This window comes from Pantherophis guttatus, chromosome 1 (genome assembly GCF_059756535.1).
Source record: "Pantherophis guttatus breed Tessera chromosome 1, ASM5975653v1, whole genome shotgun sequence".
NCBI lineage: Eukaryota > Metazoa > Chordata > Lepidosauria > Squamata > Colubridae > Pantherophis > Pantherophis guttatus.
Window position 1 is genome coordinate 217214723 of NC_142063.1, and position 27416 is coordinate 217242138.

The 27416-nt window shown below is 35.5% G+C and overlaps 1 protein-coding gene across 17 annotated transcripts in view; it reads left to right on the forward strand.

Moving 5' to 3' along the window:
* The window catches only part of MYT1L (myelin transcription factor 1 like), a 281172-nt gene that overhangs the window by 139053 nt on the left and 114703 nt on the right, over positions 1 to 27416 (forward strand). For all 17 annotated transcript variants that reach the window (XR_015731327.1, XR_015731328.1, XM_034432005.3 and 14 more), the window contains 3 exons: positions 20421 to 20475; positions 20661 to 20694; positions 20995 to 21057. Coding sequence is in view for 15 of the 17 variants with exons in the window: in XM_034432005.3 (XP_034287896.1) it covers positions 20421 to 20475; positions 20661 to 20694; positions 20995 to 21057 (152 nt within the window). In the remaining 2 variants the exon portion in view is untranslated. The remainder of the gene's footprint in view (positions 1 to 20420; positions 20476 to 20660; positions 20695 to 20994; positions 21058 to 27416) is intronic.

Below are 27416 nucleotides of genomic sequence, written 5' to 3' on the forward strand. Positions count from 1 at the left end.
GGCCCAAGTTCAGGAGTGAGTGTATCACTTGATGGTGGCAATGACAGTAATCTTGCAGTGCTGAGCTTTGGTCCTTCAGAGCACCTGGACAGCTGAGTGCCAGCAATTAGCAGGAGTAGGATCAGGCAGATATTGCCCTGAGGCTTGGCCTGAATTTTGCACCTATTATGGAGCCCATCACTCTGGGCAGTAGCCATCTTGCTTCCCAAATGTGTCCATGGGACTCAGAGAGCAATGCTTACTGTTTGAATTATCTGTTTGTTTTTTGGTTGGAAATAACTTAGTTGTATGGATTATGTGGAATGCTTTTGATGGACTGAGGCGTCAGAAGAGGAAATGTGTACTCTCTCTACGAATGAGAGGAAGAGGAAGCAGCTTCTTTTTAGGTTGCCCCAATCTGAAGAGAGTCTAGATCTCTATAGCTGCTCTATAGACCTAGTTGATTGTGTTGTGGTCCACCGGTAGCCTGCGGAGCTGGCAGCAGAGTCAGACAGTGAGGAGGTTGGGGAGGAACATGGGCCAGTCCTGGAGTCTGGGGAAGACTCAGATGAGGGCTCTGCATTGGAGGCAGAGAAAGGGCCATCTGGGAGGTACGTGCTGACTCCGGAGCCTCCAGAGTCGGACCTCAGCGAGGCAGTGTGCGCGCATGCGCAGAGCTACCAGAAGGCCAGAACAGTTAAAACAAAACGGATGACTCGGGAATAGGGCTTGGAGATGATTGGCCCCTCCCATAAGACTTAAAAGAGGAACAAAGGCATGTGAGCCTTTGCAGGAAGCAATGTTGTTAATTCTGTGCAGTTTAAAGTCTGAAGCTTTGTTTGATTCTGGACTCCGTGTGGCTTTGCCAATTAGATCTTTGGCAGCGTGTCAAGGGAGATAAAGGTGGGTGATTATCAGCCTTATCCCAAAGGATCTTTACAACTATTTGGGACTCATCTGTGAATGAACAGAATTCAAAGCTGTGGCAATAAAAGAGGACTACTCTTTTGGGACTACTCGTGTGTTTTACTGACTCAGGAAGCCTAGGTCAGAACAGATTGGTATGCTCCAATACCTAATGGACTTGTGGCATTTCAGAAGCACCTTTGAGTTACTTCTGAGGTGCCACACATAGTTTGACTGAGGAAACCTTCCTCAATCTTGGGATGTGAGAGCAATAACTGTCTTGCAATGGATTGCACCCATGTGTCACTCCTTGTGTGTGGTTCCCTGGTTTTCAAAACAACTTTAGAAAATAAAATTTGGTAGATGAGCTACAAGCTGTGAAAGAAACTGCATAGAGTTTTCCCTCCCAGTTTTATAACATTTTATTAGATTGTAGAATAAAATACAAAAATACAAAAGCAAATAAAAAGGGGAAAAGAGAAGTGAGGGGGAGAGGGGGAAAAGCAAAAAAAAAAAAAAAAAGACGGTGACTTCCGACTCCCTCTGTTGCAGTAGAATAAAGCATTAACATCGAAGCTCAACTTTTTACTTTTCCATAAACGTTTTACTTTTCTGTAGCCATTTCTATAATGACAAATCAATCTAATCAATAAAACCCAAAATAAAACTTTTATTTTTTCCACCTCAAGCACAAAGTCCAGAAGTGGTCTCCAAGTAGAAAAAAAAATAGTTATATTCTTTTCTTTGATCAAAACGCTCAATTTAGCCATCTCTGCCAGCTCCATCAGCTTCTGTAGCCATTTGTCCATGGTAGGAATCAAAATACATACAGTTTTGTAGATACAACAAAAATGCAATTAAACATTGGCCACTTAAATTTCAGAAGTTTTCAACTGCACTTAAAACAGTTTCAAATAATATAATTCTAGCACTGAGTTATATGGCTCTAAAGCTAGTGCAAGGTTATTATTATACCTTCTTAAAAAAATAATAGTAACTTAAACCTCTCCTCTCTTCTTTATCTTAAAATAAGTTATACTAGAAGTACTTTCATTACAGCAGGTTTGGTGTACTGGTTGAAGGCATCAGGCTAGAAGCCAGGAATCTGGGAATTCTAGTCCTGCCTTAGGCACAAAGCCAGCTAGGTGACCTTGAACCAGTCACACACACTCAGCATTAGGAGAGGCAAAGGCAAATCACTGTTGAAAAACCTTGCCAAGAAAACTGCAGGGACTTGTCCGAGAGAATCAGACATGACTGAACAGAAGAAGAAGAAAAAACCTTTAATAGTAGAAAAGATATATGAGTGGTTTTAAACCTGAATTCCTTTGGCAATTTTTTTCTTTCATGTCCTTGACTTCTCTTTAATTTCACTTGTGATGGAGAGTTAATGTAGAATAGATATACATTATCAATCAGATGTTGACTTCTGTCCAATAAAATCATTCACAGTCTCAAGGATTTGCAAGGAAAAGATGCTATACAATATACATTTGTAAATTTAGCACATAATCTGCAAAAGACTTTTACTGGATTGACACATACCAGCAATTAATAGAATTCAGGTTTGTTTGAAAGTTCACAGTTTTCAAAGTAAACTTAAATTCTTCACTGAGATATATTTCAATAACATATTTCTATTGTATTTATGAAACTTCCAAGCATTTTCCCCAGATGTAATAATCTGTGAGCCTCTAATAGATGAAAAGTAGTTAACAAGAAATTTCCAAATGTGATTATAGAAGAAAGTATGCAAACTTAGGGTCCTTTTAAACTCACTGAGTGCCATTTGAGCAAGATTCCTTTGTCTCACATTGCTGAAAACTTGCCACTGTCTTGCCATCTGTTTTCTGGTGCATTGATACAATAAATACGAAGTATAACATGTAAAAAGAGAGAGAGAAAGAGTAAATATTCCATGAATTACGCTCCAAAAATTCATATAATTTCTTTGCAAAATACAGCTCTGGAATTTCCTAGTAATCTCCAGTTTAAGTATTGAAGCAGATTTGTAGTTAGCTTTTTTTTTTTTTTTTTACAATCAGCCAAAATCAGCCAGATGTTGCGGTCTGATCTTGGCCACTTCAATGAGTAAAATGGATGGCCTTGAAGGACAGATGGAAGATCTACTACAAAGGCAATGATCAGATTAAAAGAAAATTAAGCCTAGGCTGAGAAAGTGGTTAACAAAAATACCTCAGACCGACTCCTCCATCTTTAATTCTTATGAAGATAAAACAGAGAGGAAGAAAAGCATCTTCAGACTTGCAAGATTATTTTCCTGCAGCCATTTTGATAAAAGTAGCTTTAGGTCTGCATGGCGTCTATATTTTTTTAGTCCAGTCTACTTTATAGGCTGACAGTACCACTGGTATAAAGAATAGGATGGGGGAAATTGCTAACTTTTGTTTATTATTATTATTTTTTATTTGATTTATATGCCGCCCTTCTCCGAAAACTCAGGGTGGCTTACAATGCGTTAAGCCATTTATTAATAATTTAATATAATAATAATTTATTAATCTATGTCATCTACCCTTTTATATTGTCAAAATAAAATAGCTTCCTGCATTTTAGACTTTAACTGCTCAATCCACTAAAAGAAACAAAAAAACAAAAAAAAAAACAAATATAATTTAATAGAACAATAACTTGTCTTTTTGCCCAGATAGTTAACATGCCATCTCTCACATTTCTGGCCTAAGTAGGCATTTGAAATGGAAATTTTCCTACTCTATATTCATCACATGGTCTCTGTGGGGGCCATCTTTCATACAGTGGCTATTTCATGGTGGTCCCCATATATAGGCTTACATAACTGGCTTGCAATGATTCTGGATGGCATTTCTTCTTTGACAAGAACAAATAACATGAGTTACATGGGCCATCTTTAAATGTTAAAAAATAATAACAAAATGTCTGTTCTAATAACAGGCACTGATTTAATCCAGAATTTTTATAAGTATAGTAATTAGCTCAACTAAATTTTGTCAGAAGGTTAGTTTTTTTTTTTTTTTGCCAGTAATGAAGTCAATGTAACCTATGCTCACATACGTACAAATATAGTAAGGCAAGATAAATGAACATTCAAATTTCACCCCATAGTTTATGAATCCCCCTATCTAAAGCTACATAAGTTGTATTTAAGCAAATATTTCACTATATTTATGGTCAAGCAAATAACCCTGACCATGAAAGTGATTATTAAATTGGAAAAAGTTTATTATATTCGCTGCAAAACTAAGTTGATTTTCTTGTTTTAAAAGTAAATGATTTGTGGAGGAATCATTTCCACTAAATAGCATGTATAAGGAGACATATGAAGGGAGAGTAATTGATAAGGATTCTAAAGAGTCCTCGTGTTTCCTTTTAAATTGGAGTTCCATTTATAGATTCATGAGGCACATTAAGTTTACCATCCCGTTCTCCCCATTTCTATGCAGCTGCCAATTTTGGTATTTCCATTACCTATTCCTAATTTTGTAGAATATTCAAAAACACTCAGGAGTCTGTTAGATAATAGAGAACTCTCTACAGTCTGACTACTTACAGCATGTCTTATAAAAAAGCTTCAGCTGAAATTTGGTTTTAAAGTGTAATGAAAGACCATAGAAGTCTACTACATTAAAACTGCCCTATTTCTGCTGAGGGCAGCTTCTTGTCTCAACAGTAATATTTGGGGGGTGGTGTGGTGGGCAAATCTTAAGGAACTAATGAGAGATAAAAGAAACATTGGGTGGGGGCTTCCATTTCCTTTGGACACACCCCTTCTTTTTCTCTCTCTCCCAACCTCTTACAAAGATTTCTGAAATTAGCTGTGGGGTTCAATCACGTCTAGCAAGGACCCACTCCAGCGTGTTAATGAGCATGTTAATAAGCATAGGAACATACAGTACACTTGGATAAAAGTGCCAAATTCTGGCATTACTTCATGATGATATGGATCACCTGATGTTTCTCCTGATGTTTTTGAAGCTGAAGCAAAGAATAAAAATGATAGAATCTTGTTTGTAAATTGGGGTCACTTTTTAACACTACTTCTGCAGTTTGATATCTGAAGCAAACAGACAAATTCCTTTCGCAATAACAGGGGTTTTTAATACCTATAAATATAAGCAGAATGGAAACCACAGTATTTAGATGAGTTCTCAGTGGGATTATCTTTCCCATTTAAACACACAGTTGCGTTGCCTTCTTTGTGACATTCTTGATTCAAACTTAGAAAGAATACAGCAGGATAAGGAGCTACAGTACATCATAAATGTGATTTCTCAACTTCCTCTTATTTTTATGTCTTCTAAAATAATTTCCTACTGAGCACCCTGATGGATCCAGGGATTCACTCCTTGCTGAACGGTGTGGTTGGGAATTAATACTTATTTTTCATCTGCCTTCAGTAAGAGACCACACAATATGCCTTATGGACTAGCTCTGCCATACATACTGAGGTGTTTTATACTTGGCAATATTTTTCTTTTTTCTTTCTTTCTTTCTTTCTTTCTTTTTTTCTTTCTTTCTTTCTTTCTTTCTTTCTTTCTTTCTTTCTTTCTTTCTTTCTTTCTTTCTTTTTTTTTTTTGGTGAAAAGTCAAATGCAACCTCTTTTCTGACTTCCAAGGCACCATGCAGTGGTAGCATAAAATGTATTCCATGACTGCATGTGGCTAATATCTTCCATGACCCAAATACCTGAGCCAGAAGTGGCTGAGCGTATTTCCCAATGGAACCATTCTAGGCTATGGATCAGGCTAAATTGCTTAATGAAAATTACCGATGCACATCACAGAGCCATCAGCCTATCTACTTCCTTAGAAAATTGGAGGCAAGCATTGAGGCTACAGTTGCAGACCCACTTCTGAAATAACATCATTCCCATTTGAGTATGGCGCATGCAGGGCTGCTGCTAGGTTATAGGCCAACAACACTCATATCTGAGACAACCAGCTCCATGTGGGAGATCCTCATGTGGCTGGTAGGGTTAACACTATCACATTAAGAATCCCACATGGAGGCACTGATTTTCACAAACGGCGCATCTCTGTAGGAGTGTTTCTATTCTCAGGCTCACAGATGTCTTATAGCTATCACTTTTAATTTCAAGTATGCCACATGAGCAGCTGATTTCTTTACTAGCCATATAGAATTCTGTAGGAATGACTATATTTTTATTATTGACATTCTTGTAGATGTTTAAAGCACTTTATAATAAATAACCAGAGATAGTCCTTGCTTTACAATCATAATTAAACCTGGAATTATGGTTATAAGTCATGGTGGTTAAGCAAGTTACCACCTTGCCCCATTTTGTGACCTTTTTTGCAGTAGTCATTAAATGAACACTGCAACTGTTAAGTGAACACTACAGTCATTAAGCAGTCATTAAAGGAACCCATTATACCCAATGGGCATTTTTTGCTGGAAACACCAGTTTCTGGCAAAAAATGCCAAAAATCACAGTCTTGTTTTTGAGATATAAAATCATGTTTCTTAGACATACAATAGAAGCATTGCCTTCACATGGAGTGGTTTCTCAATTATTATTACATGTGGGCAATCTATAGTTAGATTCACAGTTTAAAACTGCAGGAAACTTAATTCAATCCTAACCAAGGACCTTAGAATGATTAAGTTACTATCTAAGAATATAAGCAATTCCAAACAGGATAGTATTATGTTTGGTTGCACAGTCAGAGAGATGTTTAGATTGGATTTGACATTTTTATCCACCTATCAAATCCTTCCCAAGGACCAGGGATAGGCAGATGTTGTTATTTCATTGTGTTAAAAGTATCATCGCAGGATATAAGCTGTTCCAAGTAAAGCTGCTTTTTGTAATTGACTGATGGTGAATTTGTCAATTCCATTGGTATTCAAGTGGTACTGCAGTTGTATTGGGACTGCAAAGGCACATGGAACACTGTTACCTTCACACTGAAGTGGTACTATCTACTCACATTTCCATGCTTTTGAACTGCTAAGTGAACAGGACGTGGGGCAAGTTTCGAAAGCTCACCCCATTGTGCGGCGCTTGGACCTTGAAGCTGGGCTGTCAACTTTCCAGCTCACAAGTTCAGTGTCTTTATCTGCTGAGCTGGTACTTATGAATATATAAATATGTAAATAAGGCATATGGGGAAGCACCAAATGGCATGTTATAATTGTACGAAAGCAGTAGCAACAGTAGAATATACTGAGTTTCTCCATACAATCCAAACAGAGCACCCTTTAAGATGTCAGGAGGAAATTCTACACACTCCATGGTCAGCAACTGCACACATGCTACTTGCAAATAATAAATTAAGTGTTCCAGTGAACTAAGAACAAATGGCAAGAGGCAAGTAGGAATCATGTCTCTGGCTGTCAGCAGATGAGATAAAAAGGGGGCATCACCTCCTTCTCTGTCTCCAATTTTGCCTGTTTCTAATTTTCGGTAGAATGATTTCAGGCTGCTGGATTTTATTTTTCTTAGAAAAATCAAATGCTTGGCTTTCAAGGGAAGCATTAACATAGTATCATTCTTTTAGAAAAGACTATTTTGCTTTGTTAGGTATTCCAATGGTAGATAATATTTGTAGGATTTTTGGTGTTCTCCGATTGATGTTTTGTTAAACCAGGGTCCTTCAACAACTCTATGGTTAGGAGGCTTAAATTCAGCAACATGTTGGATGGCCCAGATAAGTATAAGAAGCTATTAAAGTAGAACCAAGTCCTCATTAATGGGGCAGAATTGAGCCACCTTAATTCACCTCAAAACCTGCATTTTGACAGGTTTTAGATTGGTTCAGATTTGGAAAAAAGTAAATGATATAGATTGACAAAGTTTTTGTGACAGTTTTCTAAATTAAAAAATTCCCTCAAATCTCAAATAATATTTAAGACATTAGGAAAAAGGTACAATAAAGACAATCCCTTTTCAAATTTGCTTTGGGGTGCACTGGTGTTTCCCCCTATATTTACTAATTGGTAAATCCATTGACTCTTACATTAATTTAAAATAAAAGCTAATCAGACTGGAATGAAACTGCTATTATCAATGAATTACAAAGAAAATAAAATACAGCTGCATATAAAAAGTGGAATTTAACAATAATTGTTCAAGATAGAATGAGGAAATAGTTTAACCTAAATTTGATAAGTAAAATTGAAATCATACCAGTGTCCCAAAGAATTTCAAATTGCAGTAGAGATGGTTAATCTCTGCATGTTTATTTAGCATAATTTCATTATAATAATGATATTGGATGGAATGAAGAATGTAGGTGATGTAATCTGTGTCAATATTCCCAATGAATGCCCAATGAATAACTTTTCATATTTTACTGAACAGTAATCTCTACCTGCATGGATTTTAAAGGTGCCCCATTCCTGAAACTTTTCCCAATGTTCAACTTCTCTTATTAAAAAATAATAAGTCATTGTTTTCTTTTGGAAAGAGGAGTATTTGGCAATGTTGCTAACTGGCTGAAGACAATTGCTGGCTTATCCTTAACTGGAAATTGATATTGTGAACATGCTTCAGGATCATGTTCTGCAGAAATGTGTGAAATTTCTAGTTCCCTATTGTCACCTGGCCTGTATAAGGAGATGAGGATGACTACAAACATTGTTCAATTTGTCTTTCCAATTCAGTCTACAAGGCAAATAAATCTGTTCATGCCCTAAAATAGGATTCCTAAACATACTTAGGATAGTTTTTTATTAACATTACTGAAGATTGGCAGAGCCTTTCCTGATTCTGGCAAATCTTTCCTACCTTCCTGTTCCCAGAAAGAGAGGAAATATACATCACCCATTAAACATTAAGGATTTTTGTTTGCTTGTTGTTTCCAGGAAACCTTTAAAAAATAATGGGTTATGAAGCAAGTTGAAAAGAGTTCTTTGAAGGATCAGGTAGGATTGGTTCAACATTACACATGACAGGGACTTATGCAAATGAGAAATTAGCAATAGCATCTATATAGTAGACCTTTCTGAATTTCAATCTCCAAGATCTCATTTGTTTCTCTTTCATTTAAAGATACTGCCTAAGTTCACATTGTAAGAACAGATTTCTTGATGCATATGTTTGAACATACTGTATATTCACACATGTACAGGTGATTGTGGTTGAAAGCTGGAAGTGAGAAAACTGTGTTTTAACAGGAAGGGTCATCACCTCTCTTTGGTCCATGAAATGTAACTGATGAAACATACATAATTTGAGCAAAATCTAATATCTTCCAATTATTTTAGAGTACACAGGGGACTCTTCCCCTTTGCCTCTCTCCAGTTGTATCTCTTAGCATATCGAGATCAATAAATATTACAGCAGTGACATTGTTGTACTCTCTGTCACAGAATTTCTTTTAAAGGAACAAAAATAGTTCATTCATGGGATTTAAAAATAATCGGATAACATAGTGAATTGTGAATTACCTGGGGAAATTGATGACAGTAGCAGTTATCTATCTACTTCAAAATAGAGTGTAAGCATACTCATAATACTGCAGCTTCTAAGCAACAAAGGGGAAATCCGGAGGGAGGAAGAGGGGGGAACTATCAAAGCAGATTGAATCCTCAAGGCCCAGCTTCCCAGCAATGAAAATGTCAGATTGTTTATCAGGTGGCAGGTAGAGAGGAAAGGAAAACAAAGTTTGTGGAAGCAAGAGAAGCAATGGGTGAAATTATTAAACTACATTGTAGAAATCTTCAAATCAGCCTAAATCAGGTCTGTGCAAGTGTCTCCTATATTCAGTTTGTCACATTTCAAGGAGAATTTTAAATGGAAAATTCTGCAGTTATTGATGTATGGATTGTAAATATATACATATATCTTTTTGAAATGATTTTTTTAAAAAATTACTTATATAATGTCTCCTATATAAGACCTTCTGTACATCAATACACTATTTGGCTTTCTTTTTCTGGGCAACTGTATAATAGTCATTTAATGTGCAAATAACTCTAACTTGTTTCTTTAGTAACATTTTCCTAAAAAACAAAGATTCCATCCAATGATTTCTAATATATATATATACTGATGTTTACAAATGATTACGAGAGAATGATGGTCAGCAGTAGGGTCCCTTAAATGCTGCCACCCACAATAGCAGTTCACAACATTGTCATGAAAAGGAGACCTTAATAGATTTAGCATCCTAGAGATCAGGTTATTCTACATATGTGGACAAGAATGAAAGAAAAAGGAGAAATAATTCCTGTGAGCACAGACGTTAGTAGAAATCACAATGAGATTACACTTTTGTTTTTATTTATTTATTTTTTGCTTGTTTTCTTAAACTCGGAATCTAATCTCAACCCTGAAATTCTTAATTCTTTTGGAGTATATTGCTGCAACTTTAGAAATACTCATTTGTAATTGCCTTGAGGTCTGTTACAAAGCAACAGTTGGGTATACAATTTGCTTTCATCTACGAAAGGATTTTGGCATGTTTCTGTGTATAGACAAATTTGAAATTTATATGTGTTTCTCTTTCCTTTTATTCATAGTAGAAATATGTATATGCATGTTTTGCATAGAAACTTTTAATTAATTTTTAATTCTTATTATTTCTCTGTTTAGAAATGCAGCGAAGTAATAAATTAATTGTTGTAAGCTGCCCAGAGTCATTGGATATGAGATGGGTAGCAAATAAGAGCCTTGGTACTACAGTGGTTTAAAGCACCCTGTTATTAACACAGCTGCCTGCAATTTACTGCTGGTTCGAATCTCTCCAAGGCTCAAGGTTGACTCAGCCTTCCATCCTTTCTAAGGTAGGTTAAATGAGGACCCAGTTTGTGGGGGCAATAAGCTGACTTTGTATAAAATATACAAAAGTATGAAGGCTATTGCTTAACGCACTGTAAGCCGCCCTGAGTCTCCGGAGAAGGGCGGCATATAAATCAAATTTAAAAAAAAAAAAAAATAAATTTTATAAATAAGTAAATAAAATAAAAAAAATTAAAACAGGTTTTAAATAAATAGGAAAGACACACCTTCCATACAATTAGCATATATTACCTTAGCATATTAGCACATGAACAATTAGCATATATCACTTACTATACTGATTCTTCTTTGCAATACTAACCATAAGAAAAAAAACACCCTGCGCATTCAGTTTTCAGTTGCTTTGTTTGCTACAGTTGCAAAACGAACAAGCAAAAATTCAAGAGAATTTAAAGCATTGACTTTCAATCACATGACCGCAGGGATGGTACAATGATTGTAACTTCGAAGGCAGGTTGTAAGTCACTTTTTCTGAGGCCTCCATAATTTTGAACTGTCATTAAATGAATGGTTGTAAGTCAAGGACTGTTTATATGGAATTCTGAAACAGTTCAAGATCTTGGGAAGGGTTAGCTAATGATTCATAATATGCCATTTAACATTTCAATTCTTCTATCTTCCAAATATTTTTAATAATGTTTTCTACAATCATACTATCTCATTTATAAGTGTGTTTATGTGTGTATGCCTTTAGTGTAATTTTTTTTTTACTGAGGTATATAAAAAGCATTCTAAATAGTTAGGTATGAATCAGCTGTACATTCATTATTCATGAAACCAGATTTCATCAGATTATTAGTTCTGAACTTGGTCTGTTCTTCACTTAATCAGGGTGTTATAGTCCTTTTCGAATGCTGAAACAGCAATTGCTTACATAATATCCTAAGAATTAGAAATTGCTACTAATATAGTATTTATGTTAAATAGCCTCTTCATAACCAAAGCCGAGGGGGAAACTAGGTCACAGAAAATATAATAAAAACAGAGATTACAGGACTATTGACATTCTTATGTCAAAAGCTGTTTAAGTCATCACTAATTCCCACCACAATAGCAAAATATTTCCCTCTGGTTTCTTTCGGTTGCCATTTTAATATATGATTTATATTCATTATCTTGCTATAGACAGTTCAGTTTATCTAATGCAGGCAGCAGACAGGCATTTTGGAAGGCTAATGACATGTATGACATTGGAGAATATACAGCTGAATGAATGACCCTTGGTTAATATAACTAATAGCCTTGCATCTAGGAATGTGTTAATAATAATAATAATAATAATAATAATAATAATAATAATAATAATAATAATAATAATAATAATAAACAAACTGCAGTTTGGTTTGTTAGATGCTTTGTTCTCTTTTTCAGCTCTGTCTGTTGAAGAGCAAAATGCAAAAAGTGCTAGTTTCTTCAGGTTTGAAATTCACATTTTATGTTGGAGTAAATAATTTCCTAAGGTAGTTTTAAATTAATGAAAAGTAGCTTTAGTCTCAGTCTTTTGAGTTAGACCAGATCAGGAAAACAAAACCATCACAGCTACTGTTATGGAGCTCTGTTTTATTGTTATAAAACAATAAAGTGCTACAATGGAATCTTGAAAACATAATGACATAGCTTGCTGTTCCTTTCTCTTATACCAAAGAATGTAAGTTACCAATTTATAATACCTTGGTAAGACCACACTTGGAATATTGTCACCATGATATAACAAAGATGTTGAGAGTCTAGAAAGTGTGCAGGGAAGAGCAACAAAGATGATTGGGACTGAGATATAAAACATATGAAAAATGGTTGCAGGAATTGGGTATGTCTAATTTAATGAAAAGAAGGACTAGAGGTGATATGATAGCAGTGTTCCCCTTTTCAGGTGGATCTTCTTTTTTTTTCTTAATGGCTGGTATATTCCTTCTTAAAGATTATTCCTCTTCTTTTAGAGGAGAACGGTTGTAATGGCTGTAATTGGATTAAAAAGGGGTTGTAATATAGTACTCAAAAGGACTGTATTATATTAGTCCGTGATAATATAAGTCACTTCAGCTTTGTTAGTCTAATTTTTGGCTCTCTGTGGTTATGATTTGCTCCTTGTACTTTTTTGTGCTTACCTAAGAGATCTTGTGTTAATAGTTACTGGAGATATTTTATTAAGTATAATAGTGAATAGTTTCAAGTATGAATCTGTGGTGTGACTTTCACAGAAAATGGTAGTTTCTGAAAAGTAATGTATAATGTGGATTTAGATGGACAAATACATTTTGAAAGACTCCGTTACAACTGATTCGTCTGAAGTTATTCTACTTTGAACCTAGAAGTAAAGGAGCATATAAAATACTTAAACTTGCAAAGAAACTTTTCTCCTAAATGTAAAATAAATAGTATGTTTTGTACATACTTATATACATGTATATAAGACAACATTGTAATATGTATTCATTCCTCCTCTATATTAACTGAGTTTTGTTTTTTGTTTTTTGCTTTTTTAAGGTAATACATCTTTCTTTACTTTTTCTGAATTTTTATAAAGTTTTACCATCCATAGCTGTCAGCACTGTAAATTTTATAGAGGATTATGCATGACTGATAGGGAAAAATCATGATTGATAACTAAATATTGGTAACAAAGAAATATGAACCCAGAGTGTTATAGTCACTTAATGTATTAGGCCCTCAAAAATAATAAAATACTTTTAGAAATATGAAAAATGTGCTCTGAATATATTTTATTCATTTATTATAGCAAATTATGTAGCTCACATTTCACAGTTGCAATTCCAGGTGTTAAAATGAAGGAAAACAGATGAGGAAAAACAATGGCAGCCAAAGACAAATGCTTCCAGTCAAAAATATGCAGATAGACCTCAACTTACAATAGTTTATTTAGTGTCTGTTCAAAGCTACAACAGCGTTGAAAAAAATAATAATTTACAATCATTCCTCACACTAATAACTTTTGCAGCATCCCCTCAGCCATGTGATCAGAATTTGGGAACTTGGCAACTGGCATGTACTTACAACCAGTTGGAGCATCCTGGGGTCATATGGTTACCATTTGAAATCTTCCCAGCTGGCTTCCAACAAGCAAAGTCAATGGGGGGGGGACCCAGATTTGCTTAATTATTGTATAATTCACAATGACCCTGATTCGTTTATTCACTGTGGCAAAAAAAGTTTGTAAAATCAAGCATGTCTCACTTAACAACTATTTGTAAGGAAATTCTGGTCATCGAGACTCATCCCTTCTTTTCTACACATGTCATGATGTTACATGTATACCCAGAAGGGTTAGAGCTTTCTGTGCAGTGGTGTAATGCTGCTTTTGTCATTCTGACAAAAAAAAACAAGAGGTAAATGAGGGAGGGGGGAGAGGAAATCTATTCTTTTTCTTATTTCGTCATACTAGTTTAAACTGCATTGAATTAGTTTTTAAAAAATTATTTGACAATCTCAAATATCATAAGATTTATGACATAATTATTAAGAAAAAGTAACTTTAAAAAAATCCAACACCAGAAATCGATTGCAGAAAGAAATAATTTTAGAGCTGTTTAAATTTTACAAGTAATGCTTGTATGAATGTTGATACTCACCCAGTCACATATTCATATACCTATACTTACTGGTATTAATCTAAGAAAGGCAATTATAAAAATTTATTGGCATAAAAAATATTAAATGAACCTTTGCTTTTGTTTTTCTTGAATATTCTCTTTTTTAAAAAATAAAATAAAATAAAATTGGAAAGTATCTCCTTGCTCCCTTTGAAAATTTTTCTATCTTTTGGTGAGAAGCAGGGAAGGAAGACCTAATTAGACCTAATTTAGTGAAAGCACATATCCTCTGAAGGCAATCTAGCAGATCCAAAATAAGAGACAGTGGATAGTGATCTTGAATTGTTACTGGACTGAGAAGTTTAAAGTTCTGAATAAGGGTTAAAGAAAAATTATCTTTTTTATTGTTAGAAAAGAGCCAGCTCAGTCTACCGTAGCCAAAAATTAAAAGTGTTAATCTTTTCAGATTAACAAATTTCATTAAAAGGCATCAGATTTCATGAGTTGCAGTTCACTTCAAGAGATACCTAGAGTTACAATATAGGATTTAAAGTGGGATGAGGTGATTATATAGAAGAGACAAATTTAAAAACCTCTCATTTAAAACCCATTCTGCATGTTGAGATTTTTAAGGTAGCCTGGAACCACTTAACAGAATCTTTCTGAACAGAACTTTCTGAACAGAAAGTTCAGAATCTTTCATTCAATTGCTCTAATGAAGCTTATTTTATTTTATTAAAAGGGGCTAATTTGAAATCTGTAAAAGGCTTTGATATTATTTTGTTTTTGTTTAGAGTCATGATGTCAAACTTGTGTCCAGTAACTCTTTTGCACAAAGTTTGTCCTGTTTGTTCTAATCTTCTATGCAAAATTATTGGGGTTGTAATGGTGCTATTGATGTAAGAGCAAAGTAGACATTTGAGTTTGTTGCAGTATTTGATTGCACATTAACAAGACTCTTCTGTTGTATTTTGTTGCTTGTGAGAATCTGCTTTAGATGGTTTCTGCATGTAAGTGGGAGCCTGCCACCCAGTGCCTAAAAAATGGTGCGTCATTATCAGATGTAGGCTGTAGCTTATTAATAATGCATTGATTTTTGAGGTGTAGTTGACAATTTGTTCTATTTTTATTTTATTTTTTGGTCTATTTTTTTAATATGGCCTCCCTTGGAATTGATCTGTCTATTGAATTGTCTGTTGATCTGGTTGGGTGGATAACTGATGTCATTGTTTTAGAAAAAGAACAATGCTGCAGATGTGGAAGATGAAAAAATATTTTCTTCAAGTTGTTGTCTAAAAATTCTTTTAAAGGTGCTACTTTTGAGCAGACTTAGGATATCGCCTTCTGGCTTAGATCTGGGCTTCAGGCAACCACTTGATAGCAAAGTCAAGTTATGCTTGAAGTGGAGGCAAAAATCACAGCTTCATCTTGGCAAATTTTGCATACTTTCCTGGCAAGGAAGGAAGTGCAGAGCAGTGCAGAAGAGGGGATGAAACTGTTAAATACCTGCAACTGCTGTTGGCCTTTTGTCAAGGGAGATAAAGGGTCACTGGTTCCAGTTTATATCAGAATCATGTCTTTGTAGCTAATCTATGTCCAAAACAATTGAAGAGTGCAGGGAAGTACCATGTTTTCCCAAAAATAATAATATAGGACGGTCTTATATTATTTTTTGCTCCAAAAGATGCATTAGGGCTTATTTTCTGGTTAGGTCTTATTTTGGAGGAAATATGGTACTAAATACATCCATCTGGCTGACAATCTTAACTGGGGCTTATTTTGGGGGTAGGGCTTATATTACCCTACCTGAAAAATCATGCTAGGACTTATTTTCCAGTTTGGTCCTGTATTTGGGGAAACAGGGTAGTCATATATAGTTGCAATATATCTTTCTCTGGATAGTTATTTTCAGCCCCAAAAGGAGGTTGTGTGTTGTATGATTGTGTATGATTTCTTTCTGTTCTGCCATTGATTATCTCCAATTGCATAACAGTTGTGTGTACAATCCCAGCTGCTATACAATCATCGTATCTATGAAATTAGTAGCCACCCCAATGCACTAATAGTTGGACTTCCATGCCAATGGAGGCACAAAGGCTAATAGGGATTATAAAATGTAATTGCCTGCTATTGGAAGTCCAAAGTCTTCTTAATTAATTGAGGGGGGAGGGCTGCTGAGCTCCTGTGAAGTTTCCCAAACTCAGGGTGTTGGAGTGGTTTAGATGTTTACTCACTAGGTGTCCTAGATCGGTTCAGGTATGCAACTTTCTAGCTGATTCAGAGCAAGGAAGCTTAGCAAGGCAAGTACACCACAATAAAAACACATTCTCAGGTGTCATCTTTGTTGTTTCTTCGCTGAACATAGGGATATTTTCATTGTCTCCTTTTGTATGGACTGCATGCCACTGTTGTGCAAGGAGGCAATGGGGGGTGGGGGAGAAGCCCAAAGAAAGCCTGTGAAATCATCTTCGGTTATTTCCCTTGTCCCTCATCTTCTCTAGCCTGCCATTAATCATCATGCAATGTTGAATGACTCTCTCAAGGTTTTTGATGAGCCTTGTCACACTAATTCATCCCCCGGTTCATCAGAAAAGCCTTCCTAAAACTGGTCGATCAGGGCAAAATCAATCCAGTACATATCCCTGATATACAACTGAAAAATACTGCTGAATACTCATGTTTTCCTCCTGATTAGCAGTTGCTTTCCTGGTGGAATTGTCAAAGGCAGCTCTGAACTTTTATATAAAATTGTGATTGCTATCTAGTAAAGTATCATTGGCATCTGCTTGCTCGTTTCAAAACTAAGAATGAACACCACCTTAGTCCAAGTTGTACCACCATGAACACCGAGCATTGAAAGTTAGGGAACTGGTCCTGCATCCCCCACTCCTGAAATGTGCTGTGCAGCTCATGGTTGAGATAAATTCTGCCCCGAATACTATATGAACTACACAAAGAGTTTGAAGTCAGGATATAAGAAGGAAAAAGACTGAGTATATCCAAACAAAAGAGTAAGCTATAGAGGTGAGGACTAAGCCAAGGGTGTTCTCAGGCCAGAGTCCTAGTTGTGTAAACACTCAACAAGTCCTCAGATTCAAGCAGCAAGAAAAATTATCCATGAATTCATGGGAAGAGTGGAAAGAAAAAACTATGCCTTTGAATTACTGCAATTGTAAAAGGTTCATCCTAATAATGGACAATCAACACTTTTGTTTAGCTCCAGTCTTCCTTGCAATTTGTATTTATATTTAGTTGAGTTGTGATTCTAAGACTGCTGTTAAGTCCTAGTCCACACATCAAGTTTTGCGGTGTACAGTCTGAAGATCTCTGATTTATCAGGAACCTCTTCTGGTGACAGTTCCTAATGTTTCAAAAAAGCTCAAGCTGTCCTGATCAATTTCTGATCAGGACAGCTTGAGCTTTTTTGAAACATTAGGAACTGTCACCAGAAGAGGTTCCTCACTTCTGTATAACAAATGCAGTGCTGAAGGCATGGCAATTGAGAGAAGCTATTAAAAAGTAGAAATATGGAGTAATATTATCCTACAAGAAGCATGTTCTCAATGGGTTATGGCAGGGGTGTCAAACTCGTGGCCCATGGGCTGGATGCGTCATATGCTGGCCCTGCCCCACCCAGTTTAGTGAAGGGGGAAAAAGTCCCGATACGTCATATGACGCTGCTGTGATGCTGCGAGTTTGGCACCCCTGGGTTAAAGCATAGCAAACCACTGAAAAATTATACCTACATTGTTGGTTTTACAGTAGAAAGAAACACCTTTTTTGCATTTTAGATATTCTCCTTCCCAATGTTTGTAAATAATGTTCTCTTAGTTACAAAGCAGAAGGTGGTGTTCTTAAGACTGTGCCAATGTTGGCAATTAATTTCAGCTTTAGAGAAGTTTGTAAGATGTTGAGAATTACAGAATTGTTCAGCTCTTATTTTCCTGAGAAAATATAAACTTGATCATTGTAGGAAAAAAAATCCTAATCCATGCAAAATAATAAATTATGTATTTTTCAGGACCTATAAAACTCCTATAAAATTGTACAAGTTTTTAAGTTGTCCAGGGCATATAACCAGGTGAGAGGGAACAAAAAAAGAAATACAGAAAATAAGGCTGGATGTTTAAGACATCAGGTTTTAACTATTGAACTAGCATAACAGACAACATGTGTAAATGCTAAGTTTTCAAGCCACTGGGACAAAGCACTTTCAATACTCTTGAAAGATACAGATAATCTTTGATTCACAACCACAACTGAGCCCAACATTTTTGTTGTTAAGTAAGGCAGTTGTTAAGTGAATTGCACCTCATTTTACGACCTTTCTTGCCACAGTTGTTGAGTGAATCACTGCAATTGTTAAATTAGTAACATGGTAGTTAAGTGAATCTGGCTTTCCCCATTGACTTTGCTTGTCAGAAGTTGGCTAGGAAGGTTACAAATGGCGATCACATGACCCCTAGACAGTGCAACTGTCCTAAATACATAACAGTTGCCAAGTGCTCAAATTTGGATCACATGACCATGGGGATGCTGCAACAGTCATAAGTGTAAAAAATGGCCATAAGTCCCTTTTTTTTCAGTGCTGTTGTAACTTTGAGTGGTCACTAAATGAATGGCTGTAAGTAGAGGATTACCTGTACACATTTATTTTCATCACTATTCCAGAGTGCTGGGTTATAATTCTATAGAGAAAGGCAAGAACAGAGAAAAAGATAGACATACAGAAGTTAGAATTTATAGCTACACTATCCCTCTTGTAAAAGTTTGGAAAGTGCCTATAAGGATTACTCTTGTGCCCATTAACTTCCTAAGGAGAGATTTAAAACTCTCCCAACCCTGTAGGCCTTATTAAGACGGCTGAGAGTGAGGTGAACTCTTTGTTGTATTGGCAGGACCAGCACAAAAATTAAAAAAACTCAGTAGCAAAGCAAAATTCAACCGTTGTAGCTGTTACAATCAAGATGCTCAGATCTGAAAACCCAAATCAAGGTTACCCTTATCATCTGTTCCTAAGCTTAGAGTTTAACAAGTCATAATTTAAATCTCATTGTCAGGCTGCTTTAATAAATGTCAAGAAATCCACCATACCATTATGCATTGACCATAGGTATTATGGTCATATATTATTGAAGCATTGTAACCATTCCTGAAACAATGGAAAAGCCATCAAATCTGCAAAATGTTTCAAAATCCTACAAAGCACTATACTTCAGTGTGCAAATCTGCTTCAGCGGAGTTTGACCAATGCTTTCTCAAATCAAAGCAGCCTCTCAAAGTTTTGCATAGTCCTAACACAAATATAGTTGTAAAACATAATGATAAGTAATACAGCATAACAGCCAACTGCTCCACTGAATGCCTTCAAAATAACCTCTCTGATGGTGAACTATTAAGTCCGGTATTTAAAATAATTTTAAACTGGTCAAACATGAGCCATAATGAGTGTTTTCTTTTAAAAGGTCGATCATCTATATACAGTAATCTTTAATCTGATGTGTGCTTTAACGACAACCCAGTCATGCTTTTATGCTGATAAAAATAGAATGTACACTGATATTTTGTGATGAGTGGAATTTCTAAACAGAAAGGGAAAACCTTTCTGTTTAGAAACCTTTCTATAAATTAAAAAAGGAAAACTTTTTACTTTTAAATTATTTACAATGCATACGGTAGATATGTAAGAATAATTTATTTAGATATTTATAGTAGACAGATTCTTTCTTTTTCCTCTAGTAAAAACCCAGAAGATATATCAAATCCCAATATCCCATTGTGTTTCTCCTTTCTTCTTTTGCAAAAAAAATAAAAAAATCTTGTTTGAAAGTCTCCCAGTACAGTATGGCAGAGAACCGACCTCAGTTTCACGTTGCAAAAAAATCAGTTATATTCTGCCAATGTTGGGTTGTCATTAAAGAAAGTGTGAATGAAGGAATCTACTGTTCTTTTTTTTTTAAAAAAAAAATGCATAAAAGAGTTGTGAAAGGGAGCACACACAGTTAATGTAAAAAATTACCCGGTGGGCTTTTGTTCTCAAATAAATATTGAGAGCTTTTTTGAAAAAAAAAATCCCCTTCAGTGCAGGCTGTTTACTTGCAGGATAAAATGGAATTAAAATATTGTCAATAAATTGTGCATGAGAGCCTGTATCTGTCTGTGCATTGATAGTCTGTGCATGCAGGATAAGAGCATTGACTGCCTGCTAATCTATTCCCAGATGGAGGTGGAGGCAGACGAGAAGCGCCATCGCACACGGTCCAAAGGTGTTCGAGGTACGTCTCTTGCTTCAGTAAATCACTCAAGGCCCCTGCTCAGGGTGACCTTCATCCTCCAGAATCTCTTTGCATGATGCATGGTGACCCTTGCTTTTTTACAGCCTTTTTGGGCAATTTTCAGCAGGAGGGGGGAGTACTTGTAATAGATGATAAATTTTTATATATTTTCCATCTCTCTGCAGTTCCCGTGGAACCAGCCATACAAGAGCTGTTCAGGTTAGTGTGCTGAGTGTAAAATGTATCCCCATTAGCAATTTAGAAAATTCATGTCTTTTAATGGGTATAATGCACTTTCAAGTTCATTGGTGGCTTGCTCATGCCCTGCTGCACTGATGAAATTAATTCCCCTGGGATTTGCTAATAAAAAGCATTCCCTCCTCCCTTTTCCCTTCAGTTATTTGATTTCTCTTTCTCTCTCTTTGTTGCCCTCCATCTCTGTAACACCTATCGCCTGCATTTAATACAATTTCTATGCAGCATGTAGAAACCTTTATAATTAATTCATTTTTTTTATAGCTGCCCAACTCCTGGCTGTGATGGCAGTGGTCATGTTAGTGGCAAATATGCAAGACACAGAAGGTAATGTGCATGTGTATGTGTGAGTTTGTGTGCTAGTGATGGATTAAATTGAAGGCATCTAATAAGCAAGTTCCCTGACTTGACTGCCTTAATGACCTAGTCGTAAGGGCTGGAAACCGATAGTATAGTCAAGAAATTCTTTTGCACTTGCATTCTGCCCCTGCTTCTTTGCACTTAATTGCAGTCTCATTTTATCCTATCGTTCTAATCATTTACTTTCTCTCCCAGAAATTGAGATCTTACAATACGATCAAAGAAGGAAATGCAAGTTGGCCTTTTCAAACTTTTTGATCAAATTTATTTCTGATTAGACATATTAATCATACTGGCAACCCCTGGATGTCAGCACCATAAAATATCCTTTATTTGAAGACATTCCTACTTCTCCTTTACCGTTAGGCAGGGTATGCAATTCTTGCGAACTTATATAGCAAATTAAAACATGATTGCTGACAATTTTTTTCCAGTCAGCATGACTACTGTCATTTAATCTGGTTCCTAAGCTAAATAAAAACACAGGCTTTTCAGAACATAAAGTTCAGGGATAGGTTTACATTACAAAGAAAATATCTAGGAAACACCACAGAATGCCACAGATTTGATCAGAATTAAAATAATTAATCATTAATATAATTCTGAATTACAAATTTGTGATTGTTATTCATGTTATAGTTTCACCGTGTTTTATATAGATGATTATATTATTTGTAAGTTTGCGGAGCAACATTTTTATTTCTGTATTTTAAGTAAAGGAGTGTAGATGATTTCAGAAGAATGGTTTTGATATATGCCTAATTCACACACCAAATGCACATTTATGCTGCCTGCTTATCACAGAAGTGCCAAACCCTAATCCTATAAGATTGAAAGCTGCCTTCAAATTTTTCAAAAGACCGAAATTATAAAGACAACAAGTGGCAGCTCTACTGACTATGAAGTTTAATGCATATAGATTTATGGATATTAATGGGTAAAAATACTTTTAACACAGGGTTGGATCATAAAGTAGTGCTTATTCTCTAAGTGTTTTCCAACTATTTTATTTCGATTCATGGATATTATTAACTCCTCAGTGCATCAGGTCTTGATACAATTTCTTTCAAGCTATATTTCAAAGTCTTGCAGTTAGAGCAATTAAAACTAAATTTAGGGGATAGAGTTTCTCCATTTTCAAGTCATAGCGCATGCTAAGATCTATTTGTCATTGCAGGTGGGTAAAGTTGCGAGAAAGGATGCCTATGAAATTTTGCTATGCATTTTCCATTAGTTTGATTTTTGTGTCTAAACATTGAACAGAGTAGTCATGCATACATAATTTGGGTATAGAATATGCTATGTGTCTCAGCTTCATCCTTGCTTTTACATTAACAATGGCCATATTTTTTGCAAAAAAGCATTGAAAAGAGTACACTGATTTGAGGATGAAATCAAACTTATTTCTATCATGCACATTAATATGTATATCGGGGTGGGTTCTACTTACTTTTACTACCAGTTCGCAATGGGGCCATGCACAGAAGCTTCTTGATGATGTCAGGGTTGGTGGGCGGAGCCTCCCACCGGTTTTACTACCGATTCTATAGAACCAGTCCGAACTGGGGACAACCCACTACTGATGTATATGTAGTATCCCAGATGTTCATCAATTTCTAATATCTATATGCATATTGTATTAAAGGAATCAATAAAACCCCAATCCTGTAATAAACTACACTAATGCACTAATGTTTAAAATCTCTAACTTCAATGGAATTTAAGGAGTTGGGATGGAAGGATGGAATGAATAAAGAAAGCAATACAAACTTTGATGACTGTACATCCTTAATCACAAATTGTTTTGAAGTAACTACCATGATACACAATCCAGTCCTACGAAAGCAGTACAAAGTTTTTAAGACAACGACCCTAGTTAAGACATATAATGGAAGCATAGTTATAAGTTATATGCAGATAAATACATTTGCTCCTTGGAGCACTAAGAATAATTTGAATAAAATGAACTGATATTTATTTTTTATACTCTGAATCATGGTGTAAAAAGACACAATAACCCAAAATCCAAACAAATTCTGCAGACAGGCGAACTATATTCTTCGTTGCATGACAGTTTTTAATTCATTTTCAAGTGAATGCAAGAAAAAGACCTGAAGATATTGTTGCTCAGCATGAGATTTAGAGTCAGTGCTTGCAAGGAAATTGGAAAGAGCAGCGGTGCCCCGATTCCATGCTTCTTATGTATATAACTCAGTTCTGCTCAGACATGATAACCATGCAGTCTAACTATGATACGATAGTTCTAGGCCAATCCCATTTGATATCACTGAGGGCAAGTGATATAAATCCTTTATGGTATAAACGATTTCATACAATCAGAATTATGGAATGGAAAGGAATGTCTTTTTAGACATTGTCAAAATGTTTGTGAAAAAAATGGGATAATTTTGCCTCAGAGCTACAGGCTTAGAAGATACAACTTTTTTTTGCACAGAGTCAATCTTCTGTAACTCGTTTTTTCTGTTTTCTGCCTCCCTGCTAATGTAGCCTTGATATCTGTTTCTGGGATTTGATGATCTTAAGGGTAATGCTGAAATAAAGATGCATCTCCTAAATAATACATAATATTTGTGAACAGTACAACCATTTAGGATCCAACAAGTCTGCATTTTTTTCAATATCTTGGGAGTTTTTAAAAACTCTGTATAATTTTTAAACTATACCCTATTATTTATTCAGCTTTTAAAAAAAATTATACCCCACCTTGAAGACTGCCTTTCCAAACACAATCTGAAAGGAAAATTGTTTATTTTATTTTATTTCATTTTATAGGTAGGTATAGTAGTACAAAAAATCCTGATTCATTGAGTTAGAAGAGACATACATTTACTTAATTCTGTTTTTGCTGACTATATTTTTGTCTGCTCACAACCACTATAATAATGATTAATTTGTACAATTAAATCTTACTTCTGACAAACTCTAAAATCAAGCTATTTGTTGAATTACATTACCATGTGAATTTTTGAAGAATTCTTAAAATTAAGTGCTATTCTTTCATTTAAAATAAGTTAGGTGAGGTTTCCAAAGATTTTAAAATATAACATATGGTTGCAGAAGATGGAAAAGCAATTTGAGGGTACAACTATTTTCCATTTAGGGGTTTTGTAATAGAGATTAGGTTCATTTGCAGATGTGATTTTACTTTTTTGACACAATCCTGCTACATCAATACATGACCAGACTAAAGCTGTTAATTAAATGAAATTTGAGGACATTTCATCAGACTATTTGGAGAAGGACCAATGGGGGGATGGGATGGACCTGGCTGTTAACAAACTCTAATTATCAGTTATGTCCATAGACAGACCCCTTATTAATATGACTACAAAAAGAAGTTCTCAGTTACAATTTTTAATGTAATATTTGTTTTAAATAATATTTTTAATCAATATATTGCAAATAGCTCTTTGTTCTCAGTATTACTTTACATTTGTAGAAAATGTATAAGCAATTCATATAAAAGGAAACGAAATTACATCAGTAATTTCTATACCCATATTTTATGTCCTAAATTAGTGCTTCCTCCTATTGTTCTTGTGGTTTCTATATTTTTTTAAAAACTCTACTTCTATATGTTCTTTATTCTCCCTTCTCACTAAGGTGATATGGGTGGCCATGTACATCTAATAAATGAAGTAAATCTCTCCCTCCGTTTTCTGATATTCTTACTTTTATTCTGCTATAAGTAGAGAAGTATTGGGGAACAGGAAAACCTTTGAACAATTCAGATGAACTGAATCTTCTCTATCTTTCTCTTGTTGGTAAAAGCAAAAGAATAATAAGGAAGGAACTTTAACCAAAACTGCTATTTCCTTGATATTCCAACTTTCTGCACATGGAAGGAAGAACGTCTGCTTTGACTTCATAGTGACATAAAATTGAAACTATTTCCCCTGGAACCCAGGGTAATCAAGTGAAAATGAATTAGGGAGATTGCGGACAAATGTACTAAAATGTACATTTTCAAAAAGCATATTAGATGATACTTTAAACCACCAAATATAATGTCCAGTCACAAATAACAATAAGCCATAATCATTAAGCATTACCTTGAGGAAAGATTGGTGGACTATAAATTTTATAAGTTAAAATTTTTAAAATAAATACTGTAAATAAATAATATAATAAAATAAATAAATGACATGTCTAGCCAAAGTCATCCTGATTAGATATTATCTCAGTATAAGATTTCCTACTGCTTCCTTGGCAGTATCTTGGGAGGTGTTGAAGCAAATCTCTTTCTAAAGAATAAGGTGATTATGCAGGCAGGCCTATGCCAGTTTACCTGTATGTAGCTTTTTTCCAAGTCAATGCACTCATGGAGAAAGTTTGTGAAGGTGCCAACATGCCTATTAAAAAGTTAAAGCTATTGCTGCTATTACTACTGCTCTTTCCCACTCACTGCCAAGGAGCTTACAACAAAGCCACTAAGGAACATTTCCATTGAATCAGCCCTTGGTAGAAACCAATTTTGCCCTAATGATAGAAACAGTGGCTGGTGAAATTATTATTATTATTTATTAAACTTGGACCCCATCTGAGTCTCAATGTGATTGGGCAAATCATAACAAATTAAAATAAAACCAATAAAGACAAGATTAAAGATAGCAAGTGTGACAGTCCAGATGGAATGAAATATTGTCTTCTCTAATTTTGCATTCCTGGTTTTTGTGGTTGCCCATTAGAGACTAGAGATAAGGCTCCATACATCCTTGCCTGGGGATAAGGAAAGGCCAGTGTCATGTTTTACTCCACTACATCAGTGGTGGGCTGCTCCTGGTTTGGTCCAGTTCTTGCGAACTGGTAGTAATGGCGGTGGGATGCTCTGCCCACCTGCCCTGACGTCATCATGGACAATCTGCGCATGCGCAGAAGCGCATGTTCCCGTTGCAAACCGGTAGTAAAGGTAAGTGGAACCCACCTCTGCACTACATGGAGTAAAATTTGGGTGGCCAGGCCATTCCAATGAAGTTGTAAATTTTTGAGGAAGACACTTAGGATTGATAAAAGTATTAGCAGTATTAGAAAGATTTTGAGAAGATGGGAAGGGAAAATAAGTCTCTGGATGTGAGTTTTTTCCAGGCCTGATGATATCTCTATCCTGGGATTATAACTGAAAGAAAGGGTGAACTTCCCCAAAACATTATCTATTGCCCCGGGCAATAAACTAGGAAGGTCCTGCTGTTTGCCGTCATTAGCCAAATTTCTAGTGATGGAACACACACTGGGCCTCCTTTAGCTGATTGCACAAAATGGGCAAAATTATACTGAAGTTATTATGGAATTTAGGCCTTAAATGATTTCAGGTTCATTTCAATAATTTTATCCCATCTCATATTTTCATTTTAGAGGAGGCTTGTTTTCTCTGAACTAATTCCCAATTGAAACCATCGGTGGTGGTGGTGAGAATGCGTGTCTCTTCTCCCATGTGTAAATATACTTTCACTAGTAATTTGAACTACACAGTACATTGAGGAAGTCATGTGCATAAGGCACCGAAGTATAGTGCTTGTGGAATACTTTTTGCTGCCCTGAATCATCATCTTTAAAAATGATTTTTTTTCTGATTTTTTAAAAAAAGGCTATGAAATTATTTCTATTTTTTTAAAGCATATTAACTGCAATACTGCAGTTAAAATGAGGGATCTCTATTTTAAGAAATAACCCGTCTAATCTCTACTCAGAATTCACATCTAGACTTTTTTAAAAAATGAGAGAAAGAAGGAGGAAATTGTGGCAAAGCAACCATTCCTTTTCTTTGCCGCTTTGGAAATCCTTTTTTCAGTCTTTTCCCCCAGGACATCTTTATGGCGCATTTCACCCTTTTTAATCAATAGAATCACCTGACTAACTAGTTAAAAATCAAACGTTTTATTTAACCAACCCCATCTCTCTTTCCTTCTACTTAGGCTTTTAAAAAAGAGGGTAGGAAAGTGGGAGATTAAATCCTGGAAACTGATATTTAAAAGTAAATACTGATCCATTTAGGTTTAACTCTCTGAATAAAGAATGGAGTGAAATAGAATGGCTATGTTTGCAGTAGCATCCTCTTAAGCGTTAGCTGAATGTATCTCTCTGATGAGAAAATCCTTTCTTATTTGAGAATTGCCGAGTTCTCTCTGCCGTTGTGCCCATTCCTCTTCCCTCTCCCCCCTCCCCCTGTGCTTCTTATACCTTTTCACCCACTGGTTTGATTGCCATGACTCCAGCCGTGGGTGAATAATTGCCTGTCTTCACAGGAGCATGTTCTGGAGCTAAAGTCGAGTGCTTGCTTCCTGATGTATGCCTCATTTGGATTCTGC